We start from the raw sequence: 25,064 nt of genomic DNA on the forward strand, positions 1-25,064 counted from the left end.
TTGTTTAACTTGGGTCAAATGTTTCAGGTAGCCTTCCACAAGCTTCCCACAATAGTTTGGGTTGAATTTTGGTCCATTCCTCCTGACAGAGTTGGTGTAACTGAGTCAGGTTTGGAGGCCTCCTTGCTCGCACACGCCTTTTCAGTTCTGCCCACAAGTTTTCTATAGGATTGAGGTCAGGGCTTTATGATGACCACTCCAATACCTTGACTTTGTTGTCCTTAAGCCATTTTGCCACAACCCGTTGGGTGGCAGCAGTTGGGATGGTGTTCTTCGGCTTGCAAGCTGTTCCCTTTTTCCTCCAAACATAACGATGGTCATTATGGCCTAACAGTTCTATTTTTGTTTCATCAGACCAGAGGACATTTCTCCAAAAAGTACAATATTTGTCCCCATGTGCAGTTGCAAACCGTAGTCTGGCTTTTTTATGGCGGTTTTGGAGCAGTGGCTTTTTCCTTGCTGAGCGGCCTTTCAGGTTATGTCGATATAGGACTCATTTTATTGTGGATATAGATACTTTTGTACCTGTTTCCTCCAGCATCTTCACAAGGTCCTATGCTGTTGTTCTGGGATTGATTTGCACTTTTCACACCAAAGTATGTTCATCTCTAGGAGACAGAACGCGTCTCCTTCCTGAGCGGTATGATGGCTGCATGGTCCCATGGTGTTTATACTTGCGTACTATTGTTTGTACAGATGAACGTGGTACCTTCAGGCGTTTGGACATTTCTCCCAAGGATGAACCAGACTTGTGGAGGTCTACAATTTTTTTTCTGATGTCTTGGCTGATTTCTTTTGATTTTCCCATGATGTCAAGCAAAGAGGCACTGAGTTTGAAGGTAGGCCTTGAAATACATCCACAGGTACACCTCCAATTGACTCAAATTATGTCAATTAGCCTATCAGAATCTTCTAAAGCCATGACATCATTTTCTGGAATGTTCCAAGCTGTTTAAAGGCACAGTCAACTTAGTGTATGTAAACTTCTGACCCACTGGAATTGTGATACAATGAATTATAAGTGAAATAATCTGTCTGTAAACAATTGTTGGAGAAATTACTTGTGTCATGCACCAAGAAGATGTCCTAACCGACTTGCCAAAACTATAGTTTGTTAACAAGAAATTTGTGTAGTGGTGTGTATGTAAGTGTATGTAAACTTCCGACTTCAGCTGTACATGGCCAATGTATGCAGACACACACACACACACACACAGACACACATGTACACACAGACACACACCCAGACACATATGTATACACGGACCCACAGAGACACACACACAGACACACACAGACACACACACAGAAAAACACACACACTAACACACACACGCACATACACAGACACACACACACACACACACACACACAGAGGCACACACACACACAGACACACACAGACACACACACAGAAACACACACACACAAACACACACACACACAGACACAGACACAGACACACAGATACAGTGCTTACCTTTACATCTGTACGTCTGCCTAGTGAAATGTATTTTGGGACCATGGTCCTTTCATTGCTTGTGTGTGTGTGTGTGTGCATGTGCATGCGTGTTTGTGTGCATGTGCGTGTGTGTGCGTGTGTGTTTGTGTGTGTGTGCGTGATTGTGTGAATATGTGTTTGTGTGTTTGTGCATGTGTTTCATTAACTTTTTATTAAATAATCTCAAATTTCTACCTGCAATGATATCTGATTGCCATTTTGAGAAGGAAGTGAAGGGTGGGAGGAGACTGAAGATGGACTGAAGCAGAGCTTGTATGTATTTGCCTAATAATCTAAGGTAAATGGCACAACACAATTATACCATGTATGCTATATTCTATAAGAGAATTAGTACGTAGCTAGTTACTTTTCCCTTTGTAATACAATCCTCCTCAATGATTAGGAATGAAGGAAGATGAAAGATACAGAGAGGAGGAGCAGGACAGCGAAGGAATAAATTCATTTCACAATTATATAATCATCATTAGCTCCATTTTCATCATCACAGCGATCATCATCATCATTATCATCATAATTAATCTCATCACCGTAATCAGCATCATCAAAATTGTCAGAACTTTCATGATCAACATCATCATCAAAATATTTTTTCTCTCCGTCTCCCTCTCTCATCAATATGTATTATATGCATTTATGTATTACTATCCCTCTCTTCTGCCTCTCCCTACTCCTCTCCTCCTCTCCTCCTTTCCTCCTCTCCTCCTTTCCTTCTCTTCTCCCCTACTCCTCTCCTCCTCTCCTCTTCTACTCATCTCCTCCTCTCCTCTCCTCCTCTCCTCCTCTCCTCCTCTCCTCCTCTCCTTTCTCCTCTCCTCCTCTCCTCCTCTCCTCCTCTCCTCCTCTCCTCCTTTCCTTCTCTTCTCCCCTACTCCTCTCCTCCTCTCCTCTTCTACTCATCTACTCCTCTCCTCCTTTCCTCCTCTCCTCTTCTCCTCTCCTCCTCTTTCCTCCTCTCCTTCTCTCCTCCTTCTCCTTCCTGTCAGTGCTCTGTGAATAAGTGATAGGCGAAGCTTGAGTGCTGCAACTGAGCAGTGTTTTAAATTTTTTCATGCACTGACCTGTCGTCGACTACAATTTACTGTGTTATTACTCAGCACAGCGATTTTCCCTCCCTGCTTCTCCTTGCCAGCTGATTGCTAGAGTTTTGTTGAAAACGGGGAGAGGGAAAGCACTTTGTTGGCGTGTGTGCCTGTTAGAGCACGTAACAAAATAAAGACCTGAAATCAATGACTCCCATAGGGGATAGAAGGAGGACAGCTGTGGGTTGAGGTTTAGCGGAGGACAAAAACCTTCATCAAAATTGCTTTGGTTTCCCACTTACTTCCTTTGATGTGCTGGTTGTTGTCACATCGATCTCAACTGAAGCGAATCGTGGTTGGCGAAAGTGGAGCTTCATAAAGCGTTCATAAAGAGTTCAGGCTTACATTTAGTAATAGATTTTGCAGGCTAGTTCATGTTCAGAACAAAATGGCCGCCGTTCCCTGTTTTTTTGGTTAGTGTTGACCACAGTTCAGTGGATAGCAGCACATTATCCAGTTTGATGGCCTATATTGTGGACTACTACAGTGCAGTGAGGCGAGCAGAGGGGGAGGGCAGTTGATTTACGAGACAACAACAGTGGCTAAATCCCCAGCGTCTGATTGGCTGGACTTTTCCCTCTGACAGGGCTGCCCAGTAAAGAATTTCCCCCTAACGGACGGGCGTTGTCGCGGGGACGCAATTGTTTTAACAGGCGTGTGTCCCCCTCTCCATCACCCGGCAGACAGCCCTCTCACAGAGGAGAGAGGGAGGAAGATAAATAAAGAGCAGCAGAGAGGAAAAGAAAGGGTGAGACATACTGTATATATAGAGAGAGAGGGAGAGAGAGAAAGAGAGAGACAGACACAGAGTGAAAGAGAAATAGAGAGACAGACACAGAGTGAAAGAGGAATAAAGAGAGAGACACAGACAGCGTGAAAGAGGAATAAAGAGAGAGACACAGAGTGAAAGAGGAATAAAGAGAGAGACACAGAGTGAAAGAGGAATAGAGAGACAGACACAGAGTGAAAGAGGAATTGAGAGACACAGAGTGAAAGAGGAATAGAGAGAGAAACAGAGTGAACGAGGAATAGAGAGACAGACACAGAGTGAAAGAGGAATAGAGAGACAGACACAGAGTGAAAGAGGAATAAAGAGACACAGACAGCGTGAAAGAGGAATAAAGAGAGACACACAGAGTGAAAGAGGAATAAAGAGAGAGACACAGAGTGAAAGAGGAATAGAGAGACAGACACAGAGTGAAAGAGGAATTGAGAGACAGACACAGAGTGAAAGAGGAATAGAGAGAAAAACACATAGTGAAAGAGGAATTGAGAGACAGACACAGAGTGAAAGAGGAATAGAGAGACAGACATACAGGGTGAAAGAGGAATAAAGAGACAGACACAAATAGAAAGAGGAATAGAGAGACAGACACAGAGTAAAAGAGGAATAGCGAGACAGATAGACAGAGTAAAAGAGGAATAGATAGACTGACAGAAATAATAAAAGAGGAATAAAGAGAGAGACACAGACAGCGTGAAAGAGGAATAATGAGAGAGACACAGAGTGAAAGAGGAATAAAGAGAGAGACACAGAGTGAAAGAGGAATCGAGAGACAGACACAAAGACAAAGAGGAATAGAGAGACAGACACAGAGTGAAAGAAGAATTGAGAGACAGAGTGAAAGAGGAATTGAGAGACAGACAGAGAGACAGATAGAGTGAAAGAGGAATAGAGAGACAAACACATAGTGAAAGAGGAATAGAGAGACAGACAGAGAGACAGATAGAGTGAATGAGGAATAGAGAGACAAACATATAGTGAAAGAGGAATAGAGAGACAGACACAGAGTGAAAGAGGAATAGAGATACAGACATACATACAGAGTGAAAGAGGAATAGAGAGACAAACACAGAGTGAAAGAGGAATAGATAGACATACACAGAGTGAAAGAGGAATAGAGAGACACACACAGAGTGAAAGAGGAATAGAGAAACACACACAGAGTGAAAGAGGAATAGAGAGACACACACACAGAGTGAAAGAGGAATATAGAGACAGACACACAGTGAAAGAGGAATAGAGAGACACACAGAGCGACAGAGGAATAGAGAGACACACACAGAGTGAAAGAGGAATAGAGAGAGACACAGAGTGAACGAGGAATAGAGAGACAGACACAGAGTGAAAGAGGAATAAAGAGAGACACAGTGTGAAAGAGGAATAGAGAGAGACACAGAGTGAAAGAGGAATAGAGAGACAGACACAGGGTGAAAGAGGAATAGAGAGACAGACACAGAGTGAAAGAGGAATTGAGAGACAGACACAGAGTGAAAGAGGAATAGAGAGAGACACAGAGTGAAAGAGGAATAGAGAGAGACACAGTGTGAAAGAGGAATAGAGAAAGACAGACAGAGCAAAAGAGGAATAGAGAGAAAGACAGACAGAGCGAAAGAGGAATAGAGAGATAACCACAGAGTAAAAGAGGAATAGAGAGACACACACAGAGTGAAAGAGGAATAGAGAGACAGACATACAGGGTGAAAGAGGAATAGAGAGACAGACACAAAGAGAAAGAGGAATAGAGAGTCAGACACAGAGTGAAAGAGGAATAGAGAGACAGACACAGAGTGAAATAAAAATAGAGAGACAGACAGAAAGAGAAAGAGGAATAGAGAGACAGACAGACAGAGTGAAAGAGGAATAAAGAGAGAGACACAGACAGCGTGAAAGAAGAATAGAGAGACAGACAGACAGAGTGAAAGAGGAATAGAGAGACCGACACAGAGTGAAAGCGGAATAGAGATACACACAGAGAGTGAAAGGGGAATAGAGAGACGGACACAGAGTGAAAGAGGAATAGAGAGACACACACAGAGTGAAAGAGGAATAGAGAGACAGACACAGAGTGAAAGAGGAATAGAGAGACAAACACAGAGTGAAAGAGGAATAGAGAGACACACAGAGTGAAAGAGGAATAGAGAGACACACACAGAGTGAAATAGGAATAGAGAGAGACAGTGTGAAAGTGGAATAGAGAGAGACAAAGAGTGAAAAAGGAATAGAGAGACATACAGACAGAGTGAAAGAGGTATAGAGAGACACACACAGAGCGAAATAGGAATAGAGAGACACACACAGAGTGAAAGAGGAATAGAGAGACAGACACAAAGAGAAAGAGGAATAGAGAGTCAGACACAGAGTGAAAGAGGAATAGCGAGACAGACACAGAGTGAAATAAAAATAGAGAGACAGACAGAAAGACAAAGAGGAATAGAGAGAAAGACAGACAGCGTGAAAGAAGAATAGAGAGACAGACAGACAGAGTGAAAGAGGAATAGAGAGACAGACACAGAGTGAAAGCGGAATAGAGATAAACACAGAGAGTGAAAGGGGAATAGAGAGACAGACACAGAGTGAAAGCGGAATAGAGAGACACACACAGAGTGAAAGAGGAATAGAGAGAGACACACAGTGTGAAAGAGGAATAGAGAGAGACACAGAGTGAAAGAGGAATAGAGAGAAAGACAGACAGAGCGAAAGAGGAATAGAGAGATACACACAGAGTGAAAGAGGATTAGAGAGACAGATAGAGTGAAAGAGGAATAGAGAGACAAACACATAGTGAAAGAGGAATAGAGAGACAGACACAGAGTGAAAGAGGAATAGAGATACAGACATACATACAGAGTGAAAGAGGAATAGAGAGACAAACACAGAGTGAAAGAGGAATAGATAGACATACACAGAGTGAAAGAGGAATAGAGAGACACACACAGAGTGAAAGAGGAATAGAGAAACACACACAGAGTGAAAGAGGAATAGAGAGACACACACACAGAGTGAAAGAGGAATATAGAGACAGACACACAGTGAAAGAGGAATAGAGAGACACACACAGAGCGACAGAGGAATAGAGAGACACACACAGAGTGAAAGAGGAATAGAGAGAGACACAGAGTGAACGAGGAATAGAGAGACAGACACAGAGTGAAAGAGGAATAAAGAGAGACACAGTGTGAAAGAGGAATAGAGAGAGACACACAGAGAGACACACACAGAGTGTAGACAGACACAGAATAGAGAAACACACAGAGAGTAAAAGGGGAATAGAGAGACAGACACAGAGTTTAAGAGGAATAGAGAGACACACACAGAGTGAAAGAGGAATAGAGAGACACACACCAAGAGAAAGAGGAATAGAGAGACAGACAGACAGAGTGAAAGAGGAATAGAGAGACAGAAAGACAGACAGTGTGAAAGAAGAATAGAGAGACAGACAGACAGAGTGAAAGAGGAATAGAGAGACAGACACAGAGTGAAAGCGGAATAGAGAAACACACAGAGAGTGAAAGGGGAATAGAGAGACAGAAAGACAGACAGCGTGAAAGAAGAATAGAGAGACAGGCAGACAGAGTGAAAGAGGAATAGAGAGACAGACACAGAGTGAAAGCGGAATAGAGAAACACACAGAGAGTGAAAGGGGAATAGAGAGACAGACACAGAGTGAAAGAGGAATAGAGAGACACACACAGAGTGAAATAGGAATAGAGAGACAGACACAGAGTGAAAGAGGAATAGAGAGACAAACACAGAGTGAAAGAGGAATAGAGAGACACACAGAGTGAAAGAGGAATAGAGAGACACAAACAGAGTGAAAGAGGAATAGAGAGACACACACAGAGTGAAAGAGGAATAGAGAGACAGACACGGAGTGAAACAGGAATAGAGAGACACACACAGAGCGAAAGAGGAATAGAGAGACAGACACAAAGAGAAAGAGGAATAGAGAGACACACACAGAGTGAAAGAGGAATAGAGAGACAGACACGGAGTGAAACAGGAATAGAGAGACACACACAGAGCGAAAGAGGAATAGAGAGACAGACACAGAGTGAAAGAAAAATAGAGAGACAGAAAGACAGACAGCGTGAAAGAAGAATAGAGAGACAGACAGAGTGAAAGAAGAATAGAGAGACACAAACAGAGTGAAAGAGGAATAGAGAGACAGACACAGAGTGAAACAGGAATAGAGAGACACACAGAGCGAAAGAGGAATAGAGAGACACACAGAGTGAAAGAGGAATATAGAGACACGCACACAGAGTGAATGAGGAATAGAGAGACAGACAGACAGAGTGAAAGAGTAATAGAGAGAGTCACAGAGTGAACGAGGAATAGAGAGACAGACACAGAGTGAAAGAGGAATAGAGAGAGACAGTGTGAAAGAGGAATAGAGAGAGACACAGAGTGAAAAAGGAATAGAGAGACATACAGACAGAGTGAAAGAGGAATAGAAAGACAGACACAGAGTGAAAGAGGAATAGAGAGACAGAACTAGATACAGAAAGGGAGAGAAAGTGGCAACTGTGTAATGACGCCTGTCTGTTTCACTCTTTACAATCTTGGAGAGTTAAACAGAGGCTTCCATTCAGTGCAGTTGAAAAGCTCCCAAGGTCTGGCGGTTAGCAGTTAGGGCCTACAAACATCTCTCAATAGGAGTGTGAATGTGGCGGCACAGCCTGTTCTATTGGAAACTTGAAGGCCTGTTGTGGAGGTATTGTCTGGAGAGTTGAAGGCCTGTTGTGGAGGTATTGACTGGACAGTTGAAGGCCTGTTTTGGAGGTATTGAGTGGAGAGTTGAAGGCCTGTTGTGGAGGTATTGTCTGGAGAGTTGAAGGCCTGTTGTGGAGGTATTGTCTGGAGAGTTGAAGGCCTGTTGTGGAGGTATTGTCTGGAGAGTTGAAAGCCTGTTGTGGAGGTATTGTCTGGAGAGTTGAAAGCCTGTTTTGGAGGTATTGTCTGGAGACTTGAAAGCCTGTTTTGGAGGTATTGTCTGGAGACTTGAAAGCCTGTTGTGGAGATATTGAGTGGACACTTGAAGGCCTGTTTTGGAAGTATTGTCTGGAGAGTTGAAGGCCTGTTTTGGAGGTATTGTCTGGAGAGTTGAAAGCCTGTTTTGGAGGTATTGTCTGGAGACTTGAAAGCCTGTTGTGGAGATATTGAGTGGACACTTGAAGGCCTGTTTTGGAAGTATTGTCTGGAGAGTTGAAGGCCTGTTTTGGAGGTATTGTCTGGAGAGTTGAAGACGTGTTGTGGAGGTATTGTGTGGAAACGTGAGTGAGAACTGTGACTTCTGTCCCGGCAGTGTGAGGTGTCGGGTCAGGGAGTTGAAGACAGGAGAGAGTGTTGGAGAGTGTATCCGTCTCCCACTGGGTTTTCAGCAGGTGTGACACGTGTCACGTGGCTGTGTGGTTGTGTGTTTTCACAAAATAGACACACAAACACACACACACACATTTAAAATATGTGTATAGAGCATTGATGCGTGACAGCCAGGCTGCCTAGAAGAACAGTGTTTATGGCCCATGAAGACTGCTCTCTCCTGGGCTTGGCTGCTCAAAAGGGCCTGGAGCTATGGCGCCCTTCCCCAGGTTACTGCTTAACTGACACTGGGGTGTGTTTGTGCGTGTGTGCGTGTGTGCGTGCGTGTGTATTGTGTGTGTGTGTGTGTGTAGAACAATGGTGGAAAGACGCCCAGGTGTGTGAGCAAGGGAAGGGGGTTAAGTGCTGCCACAGGGCTGAACGTCGACGTGACAGAAACGCTATCCTTTTTGTTGTTGTTCTATTGTACTGTGTGGAGGCCATTTTCAGACAACAACAACAGATCAAAATGGCATCAGAGATTTCATAGAGAAAAACAGAATATGCACCTGCCACCAATTACAGAAATTAACAGTTCAATCTTCCAACACATAATTTGAAACTAGATTTCTAAACTCACTTGCTGGTATAATTATTGTCAAAATAGCAAAATATTATTTTTGCTCGACTTGAATCCCCACATGTGGAGTTGTCACACATACACACACGCACGCATGCATGCACGCACACACACACAAACACACACACACTCACAAGCACAATATGCAGCACAATTATATTACGAAAGATAATTTGGCGTCATCTATTAACACTCCAAGCGGGGACACCATTCATTTCCTGCTTTTCAGTTTGTTGTGACACTCGGCTGAGTCTAAATGCACTGTGTAATTTGCAATCAAAGATTCCCTACCTGTTCCTACATTAGCATTTATGTCATTTAGCAGACGCTCTTATCCATAGTGAATTACAGTGCATTCATTTTAAGATAGCTAGGTGGGACACGAACATATGTCAGACATAGTTAGTAAATTTTTTCTCTATAAAGTAGCTATCAGCTAAGTCGGTGTGAGTGTTTGTTCACGAGTTAGTGCGTTTTTGTGTAGGTGGGGGGTGCTGTGGGATTATTTAAGATACTCTTTGAAGAGGTAGGGTTTCAGACATGGAGAGGTCTTGGAGCAGCTCCGGCTTGTCAAGGTTGAGCTTAAGGTCCAAGCTGAGCCACCTGGGTGTCAGAAAGGGGGAAAGAGAAAAGTCATTGAGTGTCAGCCTTGGCCCGTACCGCACAGCTTCTGCCAGCCATTCATCCTGTGTGTGTGTGTGTGTGTGTGTGTGTGTGTGTGTGTGTGTGTAAGTATCAACGTCCATTCAATTTGTGTCAATTAGAGGCAGTTAGATCCAGCCAGAGAGACAAATAGACTTTCTTCTTGTGATGGGAGGATGGAGGAAAATCAACAAGGTTGCATAGAAACCAGAGAGAGAGGGAAGGAGAAGTTTATAATAGACCCTTTAATGAGACGTAATGGTTGTTTTTGTGTTAGGGAGGCGATTGAGGGGAGAGTCTGTCTAAGGAGTATCTTGTCATTTGACAGTGGCCTGAGTTTAAGGGACAGCTGCTTGACCATAGCAATGTCTCAGGGAAATGTGGCTAGAAAATGTTATCATATTGAGTTTTTCATGTGGTTATCATTATGAAATTATGTTAATGCCGCGTTTAATATATTTTTATTTGTTTAACACTTTTTTGGTTAGTGCATGATTCCATATGTGTTATTTCATCGTTTTGACGTCTTCGCTACTATTCTACAATGTAAAAAATAGTAAAAATAAAGAAAAACCCTTGAATGAGTAGGTGTGTCCAAACATTTGACTGGTATTGTAAATAACTTGCTAGATGAGCAATTATACATAAAACCCATCTATTGCACACCAAGGACCTGGGGAAGACTTGCAGGGTAGTGGAGAAGAGAAGAATGTGCCTCTTTGAATGCTATACAAAAAAATGTCATGCTAGAAAAGGTTGGAGACCCCTGCTGTAGACTATACTATTTACCAAGAGAGTTTTAATCTATATTCTATGTCTATTTACCACCACAAACTGATGCTGGCACTGAAACCGCACTCGATGAGCTGTACAGCACCATAAGCAAACAAGACAATTCTCATTCAGAGGCGCCGCTCCTAGTGCCCAGGGATTTTAATGCAGGGAAACTGAAATTAGGTTTACCTCATTTCTACCTGTGCAACTAGAGGCGAAAAAACTCTAGATCACCTTTACTCCATATACACACAGAAATGCATACAAAGCTCTCCATCGCCCTCCATTCGGCAAATCTGACCATAACTGTATCCTCCTGATTCCTGCTTACAAGCAAATAAATCCAACAGGAAGTACCATTGACGCATGCAATATGGAATTGGTCCGATGAAGCAGATGTTAAGCTACAGGCCTGTTTCTCTAGCACCGACTGGAATATGTTCCCGGGATTCATCCGATGGCATTGAGGAGTTTACCACATCAGTAACTGACTTCATTAATACGGTGAGGGAAAAAAGTATTTGATCCCCTGCTGATTTTGTACGTTTGCCCACTGACAAAGACATGATCAGTCTATAATTTTAATGGTAGCTTTATTTGAACAGTGAGAGACAGAATAACAACAAAAAAATCCAGAAAAACGCATGTCAAAAATGTTATAAATTGATTTGCATTTTAATGAGGGAAATAAGTATTTGACCCCTCTACAAAACATGACTTAATACTTGGTGGCAAAACCCTTGTTGGCAATCACAGAGGTCAGACGTTTCTTGTAGTTGGCCACCAAGTTTGCATACATCTCAGGAGGGATTTTGTTCCACTCCTCTTTGCAGATCTTCTCCAAGTCATTAAGGTTTCTAGGCTGACGTTTGGCAACTCGAACCTTCAGCTCCCTCCACAGATTTTCTATGGGATTAAGGTCTGGAGACTGGCTAGGCCACTCCAGGACCTTAATGTGCTTCTTCTTGAGCCACTCCTTTGTTGCCTTGGCCGTGTGTTTTGGGTCATTGTCATGCTGGAATACCCATCCATGACCCATTTTCAATGCCCTGGCTGAGGGAAGGAGGTTCTCACCCAAGATTTGACGGTACATGGCCCCGTCCATCGTCCCTTTGATGCAGTGAAGTTGTCCTGTCCCCTTAGCAGAAAAACACCCCCAAAGCATAATGTTTCCACCTCCATGTTTGACGGTGGGGATGGTGTTCTTGGGGTCATAGGCAGCATTCCTCCTCCTCCAAACACGGCAAGTTGAGTTGATGCCAAAGAGCTCCATTTTGGTCTCATCTGACCACAACACTTTCACCCAGTTCTCCTCTGAATCATTCAGATGATCATTGGCAAACTTCAGACGGCCCTGTATATGTGCTTTCTTGAGCAGGGGGACCTTGCGGGCGCTGCAGGATTTCAGTCCTTCACGGCGTAGTGTTTTACCAATTGTTTTCTTGGTGACTATGGTCCCAGCTGCCTTGAGATCATTGACAAGATCCACCCGTGTAGTTCTGGGCTGATTCCTCACCGTTCTCATGATCATTGCTATTCCACGAGGTGAGATCTTGCATGGAGCCCCAGGCCGAGGGAGATTGACAGTTATTTTGTGTTTCTTCCATTTGCGAATAATCGCACCAACTGTTGTCACCTTCTCACCAAGCTGCTTGGCGATGGTCTTGTAGCCCATTCCAGCCTTGTGTAGGTCTACAATCTTGTCCCTGACATCCTTGGAGAGCTCTTTGGTCTTGGCCATGGTGGAGAGTTTGGAATCTGATTGATTGATTGCTTCTGTGGACAGATGTCTTTTATACAGGTAACAAGCTGAGATTAGGAGCACTCCCTTTAAGAGTGTGCTCCTAATATCATCTTGTTATCTTTATAAAAGACACCTGGGAGCCAGAAATCTTGAGAGGGGGTCAAATACTTATTTCCCTCATTAAAATGCAAATCAATTTATAACATTTTTGACATGCGTTTTTCTGGATTATTTTGTTGTTATTCTGTCTCTCACTGTTCAATTAAACCTACCATTAAACATTATAGACTGATCATTTCTTTGTCAGTGGGCAAACGTACAAAATCAGCAGGGGATCAAATACTTTTTTCCCTCACTGTAAGTGCATCGACAACGTCGTCGCCACAGTGACCGTACTTACATATCCCAACCAGAGGCCATGGATTACAGGCAACATACACACTGAGTAAAGAGCTGGCGCTTTCAAGGAGCGGGACACTAATCCCACTCCCGAGTGGCGCAGTGGTCTAAGGCGTCACTACAGTCCCCCTGGTTCGATTCCAGGCTGTATCACAACCGGCCATGATTGGGAGTCCCATAGAGCGGCGCACAATTGGCCCAGCGTCGTCCGGGTTTGGCCGGTGTAGGCCGTCATTGTAAATAAGAATTTGTTCTTAACTGACTTGCCTAGTTGAATAAAGGTTAAATAAATAAAAACAGAAAATAAGAAAACATCCGGACGCTTATAAGAAATCCCACTACGACCTCCGATGAGCCATCATACAGGCAAAGCGTCAATACAGGACTAAGATTGAATCCTGCTAGGCTGGCTCTGACACTCGTCGAATGTGGCAGGGCTTGCAAACTATCACATATTTCAAAGGGAAACCCAGCTGCGAGCTGCCCAGTGACACGAGCCTACCAGACGAGCTAAATGCCTTCTATGCTCGCTTCGAGGCAAGCAACACTGAACCATGCATGAGAGCACCAGCTGTTCCGGACGACTGTGTGATCACAGTCTCTGTAGCCGATGTGAGTAAGACCTTTAAACAGGTTAACATTCAGATGACCAGGACGCATACTCAGGGCACGCACTGACCAGTTGGTAAGTGTTTTCATTGACATTTTCAACCTCCCCTGACTCAGTCTGTAATACCTACATGTTTCAAGCAGACCACTATAGTCCCTGTTCCCAAGAACGCCAAAGTAACCTCTCTAAATGACTATTGCCCTGTAGCACTCACATCTGTAGCCATGAAATGCTTAGAAGGGCTGGTCATGGCTCACCTCAACACCATCATCCCAGACACCCTTGACCCACTCCAATTCGCATACCGCCCCAACAGATCCACAGATGACACAATCTATTTTTCACTCCACACTGCCCTCTCCCACCTAGACAAGAGGAACACCTATGTGAGAATGCTGTTCATTGACTACAGCTCAGCTTTCAACACCATAGTGCCCTCAAAGCTCATCACTAAGCTAAGGACCCTGGGACTGAACATCTCCCTCTGCAACTGGATCCTGGACTCCCTGATGGCCGCCCCCAGGTGGTGAGGGTAGGCAACAACACATCCGCCACGCTGACAGCAACCTTCCCCTCAAAGTCAGCAAGACAAAGGAGCTGATCGGGACTACAGGAAACAGAGGGCCGAGCACGCCCCCATTCACATCGATGGGGTTGTAGTGGAGCTGGTCAAGAGCTTCAAGTTCCTCTGTATCCACATCACTAAGAATCTATCATGGTCCACGTACACCAACACAGTCGTGAAGAGTGCTTGACAATGGCTCTTCCCCCTCAGGTGGCTGAAAAGATTTGGCATGGGCCCTCAGATCCTCAAAACGTTCTACAGCTGCAGAGCATCTTGACTGGCTGCATCACCACTTGGTATGGCAACTGCTTGGCATCCGACCGCAAGGCGCTACAGAAGGTAATGCGTATGGCCCAGTAAATCACTGGGGCCGAGTTCCCTGCCATCCAGGACTTCTATACCAGGTGGTGTCAGAGGAAGGCCCGAAAAATTGTCAAAGACTCCAGCCACGACAAGCGGTACTGATGCACCAAGTCTGGAACCAACAGGACCCTGAACAGCTTCTACCCTCAAGCCATAATACTGCTAAATACACAACATACATTTCACATGCTGTTGTGCAAATGGAATAGACAACAGGTGGAAATTATAGGCAATTAGCAAGACACCCCCAATAAAGGAGTGGTTCTGCAGATGGTGACCACAGACCACTTCTCAGTTCCTATGCTTCCTGGCTGATGTTTTGGTCACTTTTGAATGCTGGCGGTGCTTTCACTCTAGTGGTAGCATGAGACAGAGTCTACAACCCACACAAGTGGCTCAGGTAGTGCAGCTCATCCAGGATGGCACATCAATGCGAGCTGTGGCAAGAAGGTTTGCTGTGTCTGTCAGCGTAGTGTCCAGAGCATCGAGGCGCTACTAGGAGACAGGCCAGTACATCAGGAGACGTGGAGGAGGCCGTAGGAGGGCAACAACCCAGCAGCAGGACCGCTACCTCCGCCTTTGTGCAAGGAGGAGCAGGAGGAGCACTGCTAGAGCCCTGCAAAATGACCTCCAGCAGGCCACAAATGTGCATGTTTCTGCCCATGAGGGTGGTATGAGGGCCCGACGTCCACAGGTGGGGGTTGTGCTTACAGCTCAACACCGTGCAGGACATTTGGCATTTGCCAGAGAACACCAAGATTGGCAAATTCGCCACTGGCGCCCTGTGCTCTTCACAGATGAAAGCAGGTTCACACTGAGCACATGACAGACGTGACAGAGTCTGGAGACGCCGTTGAGAACGTTCTGCTGCCTGCAACATCCTCCAGCATGACCGGTTTGGCGGTGGGTCAGTCATGGTGTGGGGTGGCATTTCTTTGGGGGGCCGCACAGCCCTCCATGTGCTCGCCAGAGGTAGCCTGACTGCCATTAGGTACCGAGATGAGATCCTCAGACCCCTTATGAGACCATATGCTGGTGCGGTTGGCCCTGGGTTCCTCCTAATGCAAGACAATGCTAGACCTCATGTGGCTGGAGTGTGTCAGCAGTTCCTGCAAGAGGAAGGCATTGATGCTATGGACTGGCCCGCCCGTTCCCCAGACCTGAATCCAATTGAGCACATCTGGGACATCATGTCTCGCTCCATCCACCAACGCCACGTTGCACCACAGACTGTCCAGGAGTTGGCGATTGCTTTAGTCCAGGTCTGGGAGGAGATCCCTCAGGAGACCATCCGCCACCTCATCAGGAGCATGCCCAGGCGTTGTAGGGAGGTCATACAGGCACATGGTGGCCACACACACTACTGAGCCTCATTTTTACTTGTTTTAAGGACATTACATCAAAGTTGGATCAGCCTGTAGTGTGGTTTTCCACTTTAATTTTGAGTGTGACTCCAAATCCAGACCTCCATGGGTTGATACATTTGATTTCCATTGATAATTTTTGTGTGATTTTGTTGTCAGCACATTCAACTATGTAATGAAAAAAACTATTTAATAAGATTATTTCATTCATTCAGATCTAGGATGTGTTATTTTAGTGTTCCCTTTATTTTTTTGAGCAGTGTAGTTTGTCTGGGTAGCTATTTGGTTAACTATTTAACTATCTGCATTGACCCTTTTTGCACAAACGTTTTTAAAAAATCATAACATACGCTGCTGCTACTGTTTATTATGTATCCTAGTCACTTTATTCCTAGATATGTAAATATCTACCTCAATTTCCTCGTACTCCTGCACATCGACTCAGTACTGGTATCCCGTGTATATAGCCAAGTTATCATTGCTCATTATTACTTTTATTATTTACTTTTCTATTATTTCTCTATTTTCTTTCTCTCTTCATTGTTGGGAAGGGTCTGTAAGTAAGCATTTCACTGTTAGTCTACACCTGTTGTTTACGAAGCATGTACTGAATACAATTTGATTTGATTTTTTAAATGTTATTTGACCTCCTAGACCCCAGATGCATCCTAAATGGCACTCTACTCCCTCTATTGGTCAAAGGTAGTGCACTATACATTAAATAGGGTGCCTTTTGGGACTCAGACCCTGTGCACTAGAACATTCATCACTGTCTGGGCTGAGGAGATTAACCAAAACACTGACCACCATTCTGTTACCTTCTCTAACACTATAACAATAACACAGCACAGAACTTTATCACAGTATCTCACAGAGAGAGCACAGAACATTCTCACAGTATCTCACAGAGAGAGCACACAACATTCTCACAGTATCTCACAGAGAGAGCACAGAACATTCTCACAGTATCTCACAGAGAGAGCACACAACATTCTCACAGTATCTCACAGAGAGAGCACAGAACATTCTCACAGTATCTCACAGAGAGAGCACAGAACGTTCTCACAGTATCTCACAGAGAGAGCACAGAACTCTTTTAGTTTCACGTTTTAATGTCACATGCACAAGTACAGCCTTTCCTTCAAACTCAAAACACAACAATGCAATAATCAATGACAATGTATTACACGAGAAATACGATTAAGAAATATGAAATACACAATAAAGTAAGTAAGCATACTATATACAGGAAATATTTATGTGTGAGTGAGTAAATTATGGAGTGAGTGTTTGTGTGTGTGTTGGATTGACAGTGTGTGTGTGTGTAGGGCCCTGTGAGTGTGCATAGAGACAGTGCAAAAATTAAAATAAAGGTCAATAAAGATACAAGGTTAACTTAGATATTCCATGTAGCTATTTTATTAGCTATTTTGTTAGCTATTTATCAGTCGTATTGCTTGGGGATAGAAGCTGTTCATGAGCCTGTTGGTGTCAGACTTGATGCACCGGTACCTCTTGCCGTATAGCATCAGAGAAAATAGTCTATGACTAGTAGTCTTTAACAATTTTCCGGGCCTTCTGTTCACACCGCCTGATATAAAGCAGTGGAGTCTGCTGAGGGGAGGACGGCTCATGATAATTGCTGGAACGGAGTTAATGGAATGGCATCAAGCACATGGAAACCATGTGTTTGGTGTATTTGATACCCTTCCACTAATTCCGCTCCAGCCATTCCCACGAGCCTGTCCTCCCCAATTAAGGTGCCACCAACCTCCTGTGATATAGAGGTCCTGGATGGCAGGGAGCTTGGCCCCAGTGATGTACTGGGCTGTCCATACAACCCTCTGTAGCGCCATGCGATCCAGGGTGGTGCTATTGCCATACCAAGCACTGATGCAGCCAGTCAATATGCTCTCAATGGTACAGCTGTAGAACCTTTTGAGGATTTGAGGGCCCATGCCAAACTTTTTCAACCTCCTGAGGGGGAAGAGGCACTGTTGCGCCTTCTTCACGACTGTGCGTGTATGTTTGGACCATTTTAAGTCTTTAGTGATTTGGACACCGAGGAACCTGAAGCTGTCTACCTGCTCCACTGCCTCCCCGTCGATGTGGATGGGGGTATGTTTATCGCCCCTAGTGGCGTTGGAGACGTGTTGATGGAAGTTGGGCATCACGTGTCTTAGTGACGGCAAATTAAAATTGCCGGCAACCAGAAAGTCAGCCTCTTGGTGTAGGTTTTCCTGCTTGTTTATAGCCTTGTACAGTTCGTTAAGCGCCAGCTTGTTATTTCTATTGTCCTGAGGTGGAATGTATACAGCAGTCACGATAACAGCTGAAAACTCAGTCGGGAGGTAGAAGGGCCGGCATTTGACCATCAGGTATTCCAAGATGGCTGAACAGTGGGTCGACACTTCAACCACTCTGGAATTAGCACACCAGTTGGTGTTGATGAAGAGGCAAACCCCTCCCCCCCTCGATTTCCCCAACTCACTGAATCCATTGAGTTGGATAGCCGTGGGGGGGTATCTTGTCCGAGAGCCATGTTTCTGAAAAGCAACGAATATTGCAGTTCTGAGAGTTCCATTGGTAGCAAATCTGCGATTGGAGGTCATCCATCTTATTATCAAGTGACTGGACAGTAGAATGGAGGGAAGAGGTGGTCAGTTTTCCCTTTGCCTTAATCGCACCAGGATCCCCCCTCTCTTGCCTCTGTAATGCCACTGTTTCCTCCTGGGTAGCCTGAAAATTGGGTCGGAATTACAGAGAGAGCCCAGGTCAGATGAGTCGAAGTCGAAAGTAGAAGCCGGAATTGGGGTAAATAACTGCTGATTTGATGTTCAAAAGTTATTGTCGGTTTTACTATCTCTCACGAAGGGATACAGAGCGGGAGAGAGGGGGAAGACAAAGAGAGAGATCACTAATTACCACAGACCAATTACCAATCCAATGAAGGGACCAAGGGAAGAACGCAGCTGGAACGGGACCAACAATACCCCACACAGGTCTACTGGAACTTAGCCAAGGGACAAATAATGTGTTTGTGTGTGCTAGTGTGTGTGTTTGTTTGTGCTCAATCTTGCAAAACAAGACAAAAACAGCTCTTTGGCATATTTGCTACAATTAATGGGGGGGGTTTCTCAACAGAATGCATTATAGTCAGCCCACTGACTCTTCAAAATGCTAACTTTTATACAACTGCATTGTTTGCACTTTTTGGAGTAACTCCAGCAATAAAAATTCATATTTGAGAAGTGATTCTGCTTCTCTTAAAATCTGAGGGCATCATTCAGTTCTACAGCTAATGAATCCACAGTATTGATTAAAATGCCTTACAGCCTTGACTGAGACGTATTAAATGTCAAACACACATTAGAGGACTGTGAACCATCATTTACTTACTCAATTACTCTGACAGTTCTTTGACCTAGTGGGCTTATTTCTTCTCTCAAGCAAGAGATTCATTTTTGGGGCACTTTTATGAATGTACTCCCCAGAGTTTTGCTGAATTTATACACACAAAGGCTGCATATGGCACTGCATTGGCTAAAAGGGTTGCCCTTTTAGCCAATGGTTCCTTGGGAAATATAGACCACAATACATTTTTCATTTCAATGGGACTGGTTTAGATAAAGGCTGAATTAAACATTTAAATGCTAAGAAATGCCAGGAGCTAAATGGAGTTGTTTATTCGTATTGCACTTGCATCAAAGGAGTCTTGATGCACTGATTTTTCATAATTTAGTTTGGCATTCACATCAAAGCTCTCTAGCACAGAAGAATGCTAATTTTAAACAGAAAAAATAATTGTACAAAAAAATATATAAAGAAATCTATGAATAATGTTATGGAAAGAATACAATGGTTATTACTTTACATAGTACAATTACATACAGTTAATTTCTTCAGTAACGCTAATCTTCAATAACTGTCAATCTCTGGCTTGTACAAAAAAGCCCTCACCTCACCAAAGACAGTGTTTGTGAATTTAAGAGCTCACAAAGGAATATGGACATGAACACAGCTCCGTGTCTGCATCAAACATCAATCCCAATCTATACTCTATACTCTACATTTTCTCAGTCCCCATAACGCTCTGCCATGAATCAATTGTGGAGACATGTTACATTCTATTCCATAACCATGAGCATTTTGTCAGGGTGGATGGATTTCGGTCCCAGGAGTATACCACTAACATCTGGTTCTAAATGTCACTCCTCTGTTCCAATACATTATGATAACCAGTGTTTACTGGCAGACTACCTGAATAAACAGCTGTTGGGACATGACAGTCCTGTCTGCTCCAATAGCAAGTGCGGCTGCCAGCATGTCAACTTCTCAAGACTCATAACTGGATAGACACGAGACAGAGAAAGAGTGAGAGAGAGAGAGAGACGAAGGGAGGGAGGGAGGGAGATAGAGAGAGAGAGAGACGGAGGGAGGGAGGGAGGGAGATAGAGAGAGAGAGACGGAGGGAGGGAGGGAGGGAGGGAGGGAGGGAGGGAGGGAGGGAGGGAGGGAGGGAGGGAGGGAGGGGGGTAGTGACAGTCACAGTTGTCTTAAAATCCGTATTTTTTGTTTATTTCCTCAGTTTTATATTTTATACTACATGTTGATACATAGTAGCCTTTGTGTTTTCCTCTTTTGTATTGATTTGGCCTCTCTGGTCCGACTTAACCAGCTTTACTACTGCGAAGACTCCCAAATGTCAGCCAAAGCTTAATTCATTACAACTGATATATATTCTATTATTTCTCAATCCCCTCCTTCTTGATTTTCTCCCCCTTAATTAAAAAATTATAATTATTTCTTTTAGAATTATTTGTTAAATGTTTTCTATATTCAATAGGCCTTCTTCTTGATAGTTTAAATATCAATGGCCAAAAGCCGACATAATACATTTCAACATATCCGAAAATAATATAACCTAAAAACATTAAACTAATAAAATAGGCTACATTAGTACAAAATAAATACCTTGATATAGACCATTATTAGTGAGAGTGCATAGCCTACGTGCTGGAAATCTAAGCACATGTGACCAGGGCGCTCTTATCAGTCCTCAACATAGAGAATGATTGAGGCCTCTAGTAGCCAAAGGCCTTGTAAGCATGGGCAGCCCCATTAAGGGCTTCCACCATTTTAATGTAGTCAACTGGGTGGGACTTCATTGGCGAATCCCTACTGGTAACCCAGTTGGAGTTGGTTTTGGAAGCTCTTTCTCAGCTTTGTCATTTTGTTATGCATGTCAGTCAGAGCAGTGTATTTGTTAGGATCAAGATGTGATGTTTCATGCCATCATTTCCAATCCCTCACTGCCTGAAGCAAACTCCTGTAGGAAATGGGACAGACCACACTAAGATGAAGACTGCATTTACACAGGCAGCCCAATTCTGATATTTTTTCCACTAATAGGAAGGATCAGCCAATCGTGAAGAAAATGTACTTCTTCAAAATGGAGAAGGCCTCAATGGCGCTGCCCATGCTGTCACAGACAACATAATGGTACAGATACAAAGGAGTGCTCTATCTGTCTCTATGGTCCACAAATAATCCACAGTGGTAAGAACAGTGTGTGGGCCTAACTTCAACTATTCTTCCAAAATGTCTACTCGTGTTTGATTTTGTATAGGCCAATAACTGTTGGTCATCTAGCAGCAGGAATGTGCTGGAAAAGCCTTTATTTTTATCAACACATGCGAGCGAGTAGTGCATTACCCCAACTGGCATGGTGGTTTTATTCGGCCCCTGAAGTTTTCAGAGCAAAAATCATTTTCATTGTAGTACAAAAGACTTTAAAAACACCAGGAGATCAGCTCCAAGTGATTTTAATGTTGTTCCCAAGTATTCCCGTAACTTTAACTCTTCTTCCAAAATGTCTACTCGTGTTTGATTATGTATATTACTGTCCGTCATCTAGCAGTAGGAATGTGCTGAAAAATATCAGCATGTTAAATAAATATTAGCAAACATTTGCTGTGTTGGCGCTAAATGACGGGAGAAAATGTGTGATGAACAGATGCAGGTGAGAGTGGCATTACACCAGTGTGCTGGAGTCCATCAAATCAGTCACAGCAATGTTTTTTCAATCTTTGTTTACAAACCATTTTCCGCACACACATACTTTAATTCTAAAAACTGGAACCATTTGCTTGAGGACAGCTACCTGTAGTATAAGTACTAGTCTTTGCTACACAAAACCGTTCTTTTTTTGTTATCACATGCAAGTGCATAGCGCAGGGTGCCCAACTGGCAGGGAGGTTTTATTTGGCCCCCCAAGTTTTCTGAGTACAAAAATTATAATAATATATTGTACATACACTGAGTATACCAAACATTAGGAACATATTTTGCCCTCAGAACAGCCTCAATTTGTCAGGGCATGGATTCTACAAAGTGTTGAAAGCGTTCCACAGGGATGCTGGCCCACGTTGACTCCAATGCTTCCCACAGTTGTGTCAAGATGGCTGGATGTACATTTGGGTGGTGGACCATTCTTGATACACACGGGAAACTGTTGAGAGTGAAACACCCAGCAGTGTTGCAGTTCTTGACAAAAACCAGTGCTCCTGGGCTGGCACCTACTACCATACCCCGTTCAAAGGCACTTAACCTCTACGGGATCAGTGTCCCGTATACGGGATGGTTGAGCTAACGTGCGCTAATGTGATTAGCATGACTGTTGTAAGTAACAGCAAACTTTCCAGGACATAGACATGTCTTATATTGGCAGAAAAAAATAACTATTATTAATCTAACTGCACTGTCCAATTTACAGTAGCTATTACAGTGAAAAAATACCATGTTATTGTTTGAGGAGAGTGCACAACAACAAAAACGTATCACGTCAACTGGTTTGATACATTCACCTCTGAAGGTAAATAATGTATTTACATTCAGTAATCTTGCTCTGATTTGTCATCCTAAGGGTCCCAGAGATAAAAATGTATCATATTTATGTTTGATAAAATCCATTTTTATATTCAAATGTGGGAACTGGGTTCTACAGTTTGAACCCCTGCTATCTCTGGCTCCACACCCACCCCGCCCGGCCATCTAGATGTGTGAAAGTTAGTGTATAAGCTAATGATCCATCATGTATGACATTTCTGGGAGTGTGTAAACGTACATTTTGTATTACCATATAATTTTTGTATGTTCTCTATAGTTATGTACTTGAAAATGTATTAATTGACCAATTCGGCACATTTGGGCAGACTTGATACAAAATAGTCCAGTATTGCAATGCTTCACTGGATCAATCTGAAACGTTTCACACATATTGCTGCCATCTAGTGGCCAAAATCTAAATTGCGCCTAAACTGCAATATTATAATGTGGCCTTTCTCTTGCAATTCAAAGATAAAAAAATAAAAATAAAAAAACGCATGTTTTTTGGTTTGTATTATCTCTTACAGGTTCTAATATGTTATATTCTCCTACATTAATTTCACATTTCCACAAATTTAAAAGTGTTTCCTTTCAAATGGTATCAAGAATATGCATATCCTTGCTCCAGCTCCTAAGCTACAGGCAGTTAGATTTGGGTATGTCATTTTAGGAGGAAATTGAAAAAAAGGGTTCGATCCTTAAGAGGTTAACTCTTTTGTCTTGCCGATTCATGAACAATGATCAACAACCAATTTGACAGAGCTTGAAGAATTTTGAAAAAAAATAATGGGCAAATGTTGCACAATCCAGGTGGAAAGCTCTTAGAGACTTACCCAGAATGACTCACAGCTGTAATCGATGCCAAATGTGTTTCTACAAAGTATTGACTCAGGGGTGTGAATACTTATGTAAATTATATATTTCTGTATTTCATTTTCAATATATTTGCAAAAACTTGTAAAAACGTTTTCACTTCGTCATTATGGGGTATTGTGTGTAGACGGGTGAGGAAAAAATATATTTAATCCATTTTGAATTCAGGCTGTAACACAATAAAATGTGAAATAAATCAAGGGGTGTGAATACTTTCTTAAGGCACTGCATGTTCCGGCCCCCCGACCATCTGAGCAAGAAAAAAATTGGCCCGTGGCTGAATCTATACACTTAGAAAAAAGGGTTCCAAAAGGGTTCTGCGGTTGTCCCCATAGGAGAACCCTTTTTAGTTCCAGATAGAACCCTTTTTGGTTCCAGGTAGAACTCTTTTGGGTTCCATGTAGAACCCTCTTTGGAAAGGGTTCTAAATGGAACCTAAAACGGTTCTACCTGGAACCAAAATAAGTTATTCAAAGGGTTCTCCTATGGGGACAGCCGAAGAACCCTTTCTGGTTCTAGATAGCACCTTTTTTTCTAAGTGTGCTGTTGATGTTCCCTGGCATAGTGCCTATTAAATAGGTGGGAAGTTTTCAACCTGATTTTTGTCAGTGAAATATCAAAATACAACACAACAGACAGAAAATAAACAATATGGTAGCGCGGTTAGGAAAATAGTGTTCAATTCTAATTATGGCTGTAGTATAAATGGTTGTATTCTAATTAGTTAGTTAATTTAGTTAAGCAGAAGCCCAGGTTTAGATTCAGTCATCAAAAACCCCTTCATGAGGCTGTCTTGATCTGCTGACTCTGTTTAATGCAATGCTACCAGCCTACACATTTTCGTTACCTTCAGTGCAGGATTCACATTCTATATGAAATATTGAGCCAACAACAACATTGTTGAGATTTGCATGATGTTTTTCATTGTGGTTTCTACACAATCAATAAGGGTACAAATGCACAATACATTTCTTCAGTTCTATTGCCAAGTATAGCCTACTTTTTCAGCCAGCTGCCAGCACATGAAACACTCAAGAATCAGATGCAATAATTTGACCGTTTTAGTTTGTTACGCAAGTGCAAACGTTCTCTGTGAGTTGTATTATTAGGCTGATAATTTCTTCTTCCAGGCCAGTAACATTCACCTGTAAAATGACCCTGAATTTTGAGCTTGACTTGTGATGGAAGAGCACACATATAGTAAGACTTGCCACTTACTATATGGGCCTTGTCATCATCCTGAGAAATCCTACCATGGAGATTCTGCAATGCAAGTGTGAATTAATGTTGGACAGCTTTTTTAATATTTCTGTTTGGTTGTTGTCCTCTCCAGGGGAGCTGTACATCGGTGGCGTGGGGAAGAGCATGTACAACAGTCTGCCCAAGCTGATTGCGTCCCGGGACGGGTACCAGGGCTGCCTGGCCTCAGTGGACCTCAACGGGAAACTGCCAGACCTGATCGCAGACGCCCTCCACAGGATGGGCCAGGTGGAGCGAGGGTGCGACGGTGAGTTGG

The 25,064-nt window shown here is 43.3% G+C and overlaps 1 protein-coding gene across 1 annotated transcript in view; it reads left to right on the top strand.

Annotated features, from left to right (window-relative positions):
• Window positions 1-25,064, top strand: part of LOC121571120 (neurexin-2) — a 712,543-nt gene that overhangs the window by 310,844 nt on the left and 376,635 nt on the right. The window contains 1 exon segment of the mRNA XM_041882424.2: window positions 24,882-25,055. Within this exon segment, the coding sequence (XP_041738358.2) occupies window positions 24,882-25,055 (174 nt within the window).

The sequence above is a fragment of the Coregonus clupeaformis genome, chromosome 8 (genome assembly GCF_020615455.1).
Source record: "Coregonus clupeaformis isolate EN_2021a chromosome 8, ASM2061545v1, whole genome shotgun sequence".
NCBI lineage: Eukaryota > Metazoa > Chordata > Actinopteri > Salmoniformes > Salmonidae > Coregonus > Coregonus clupeaformis.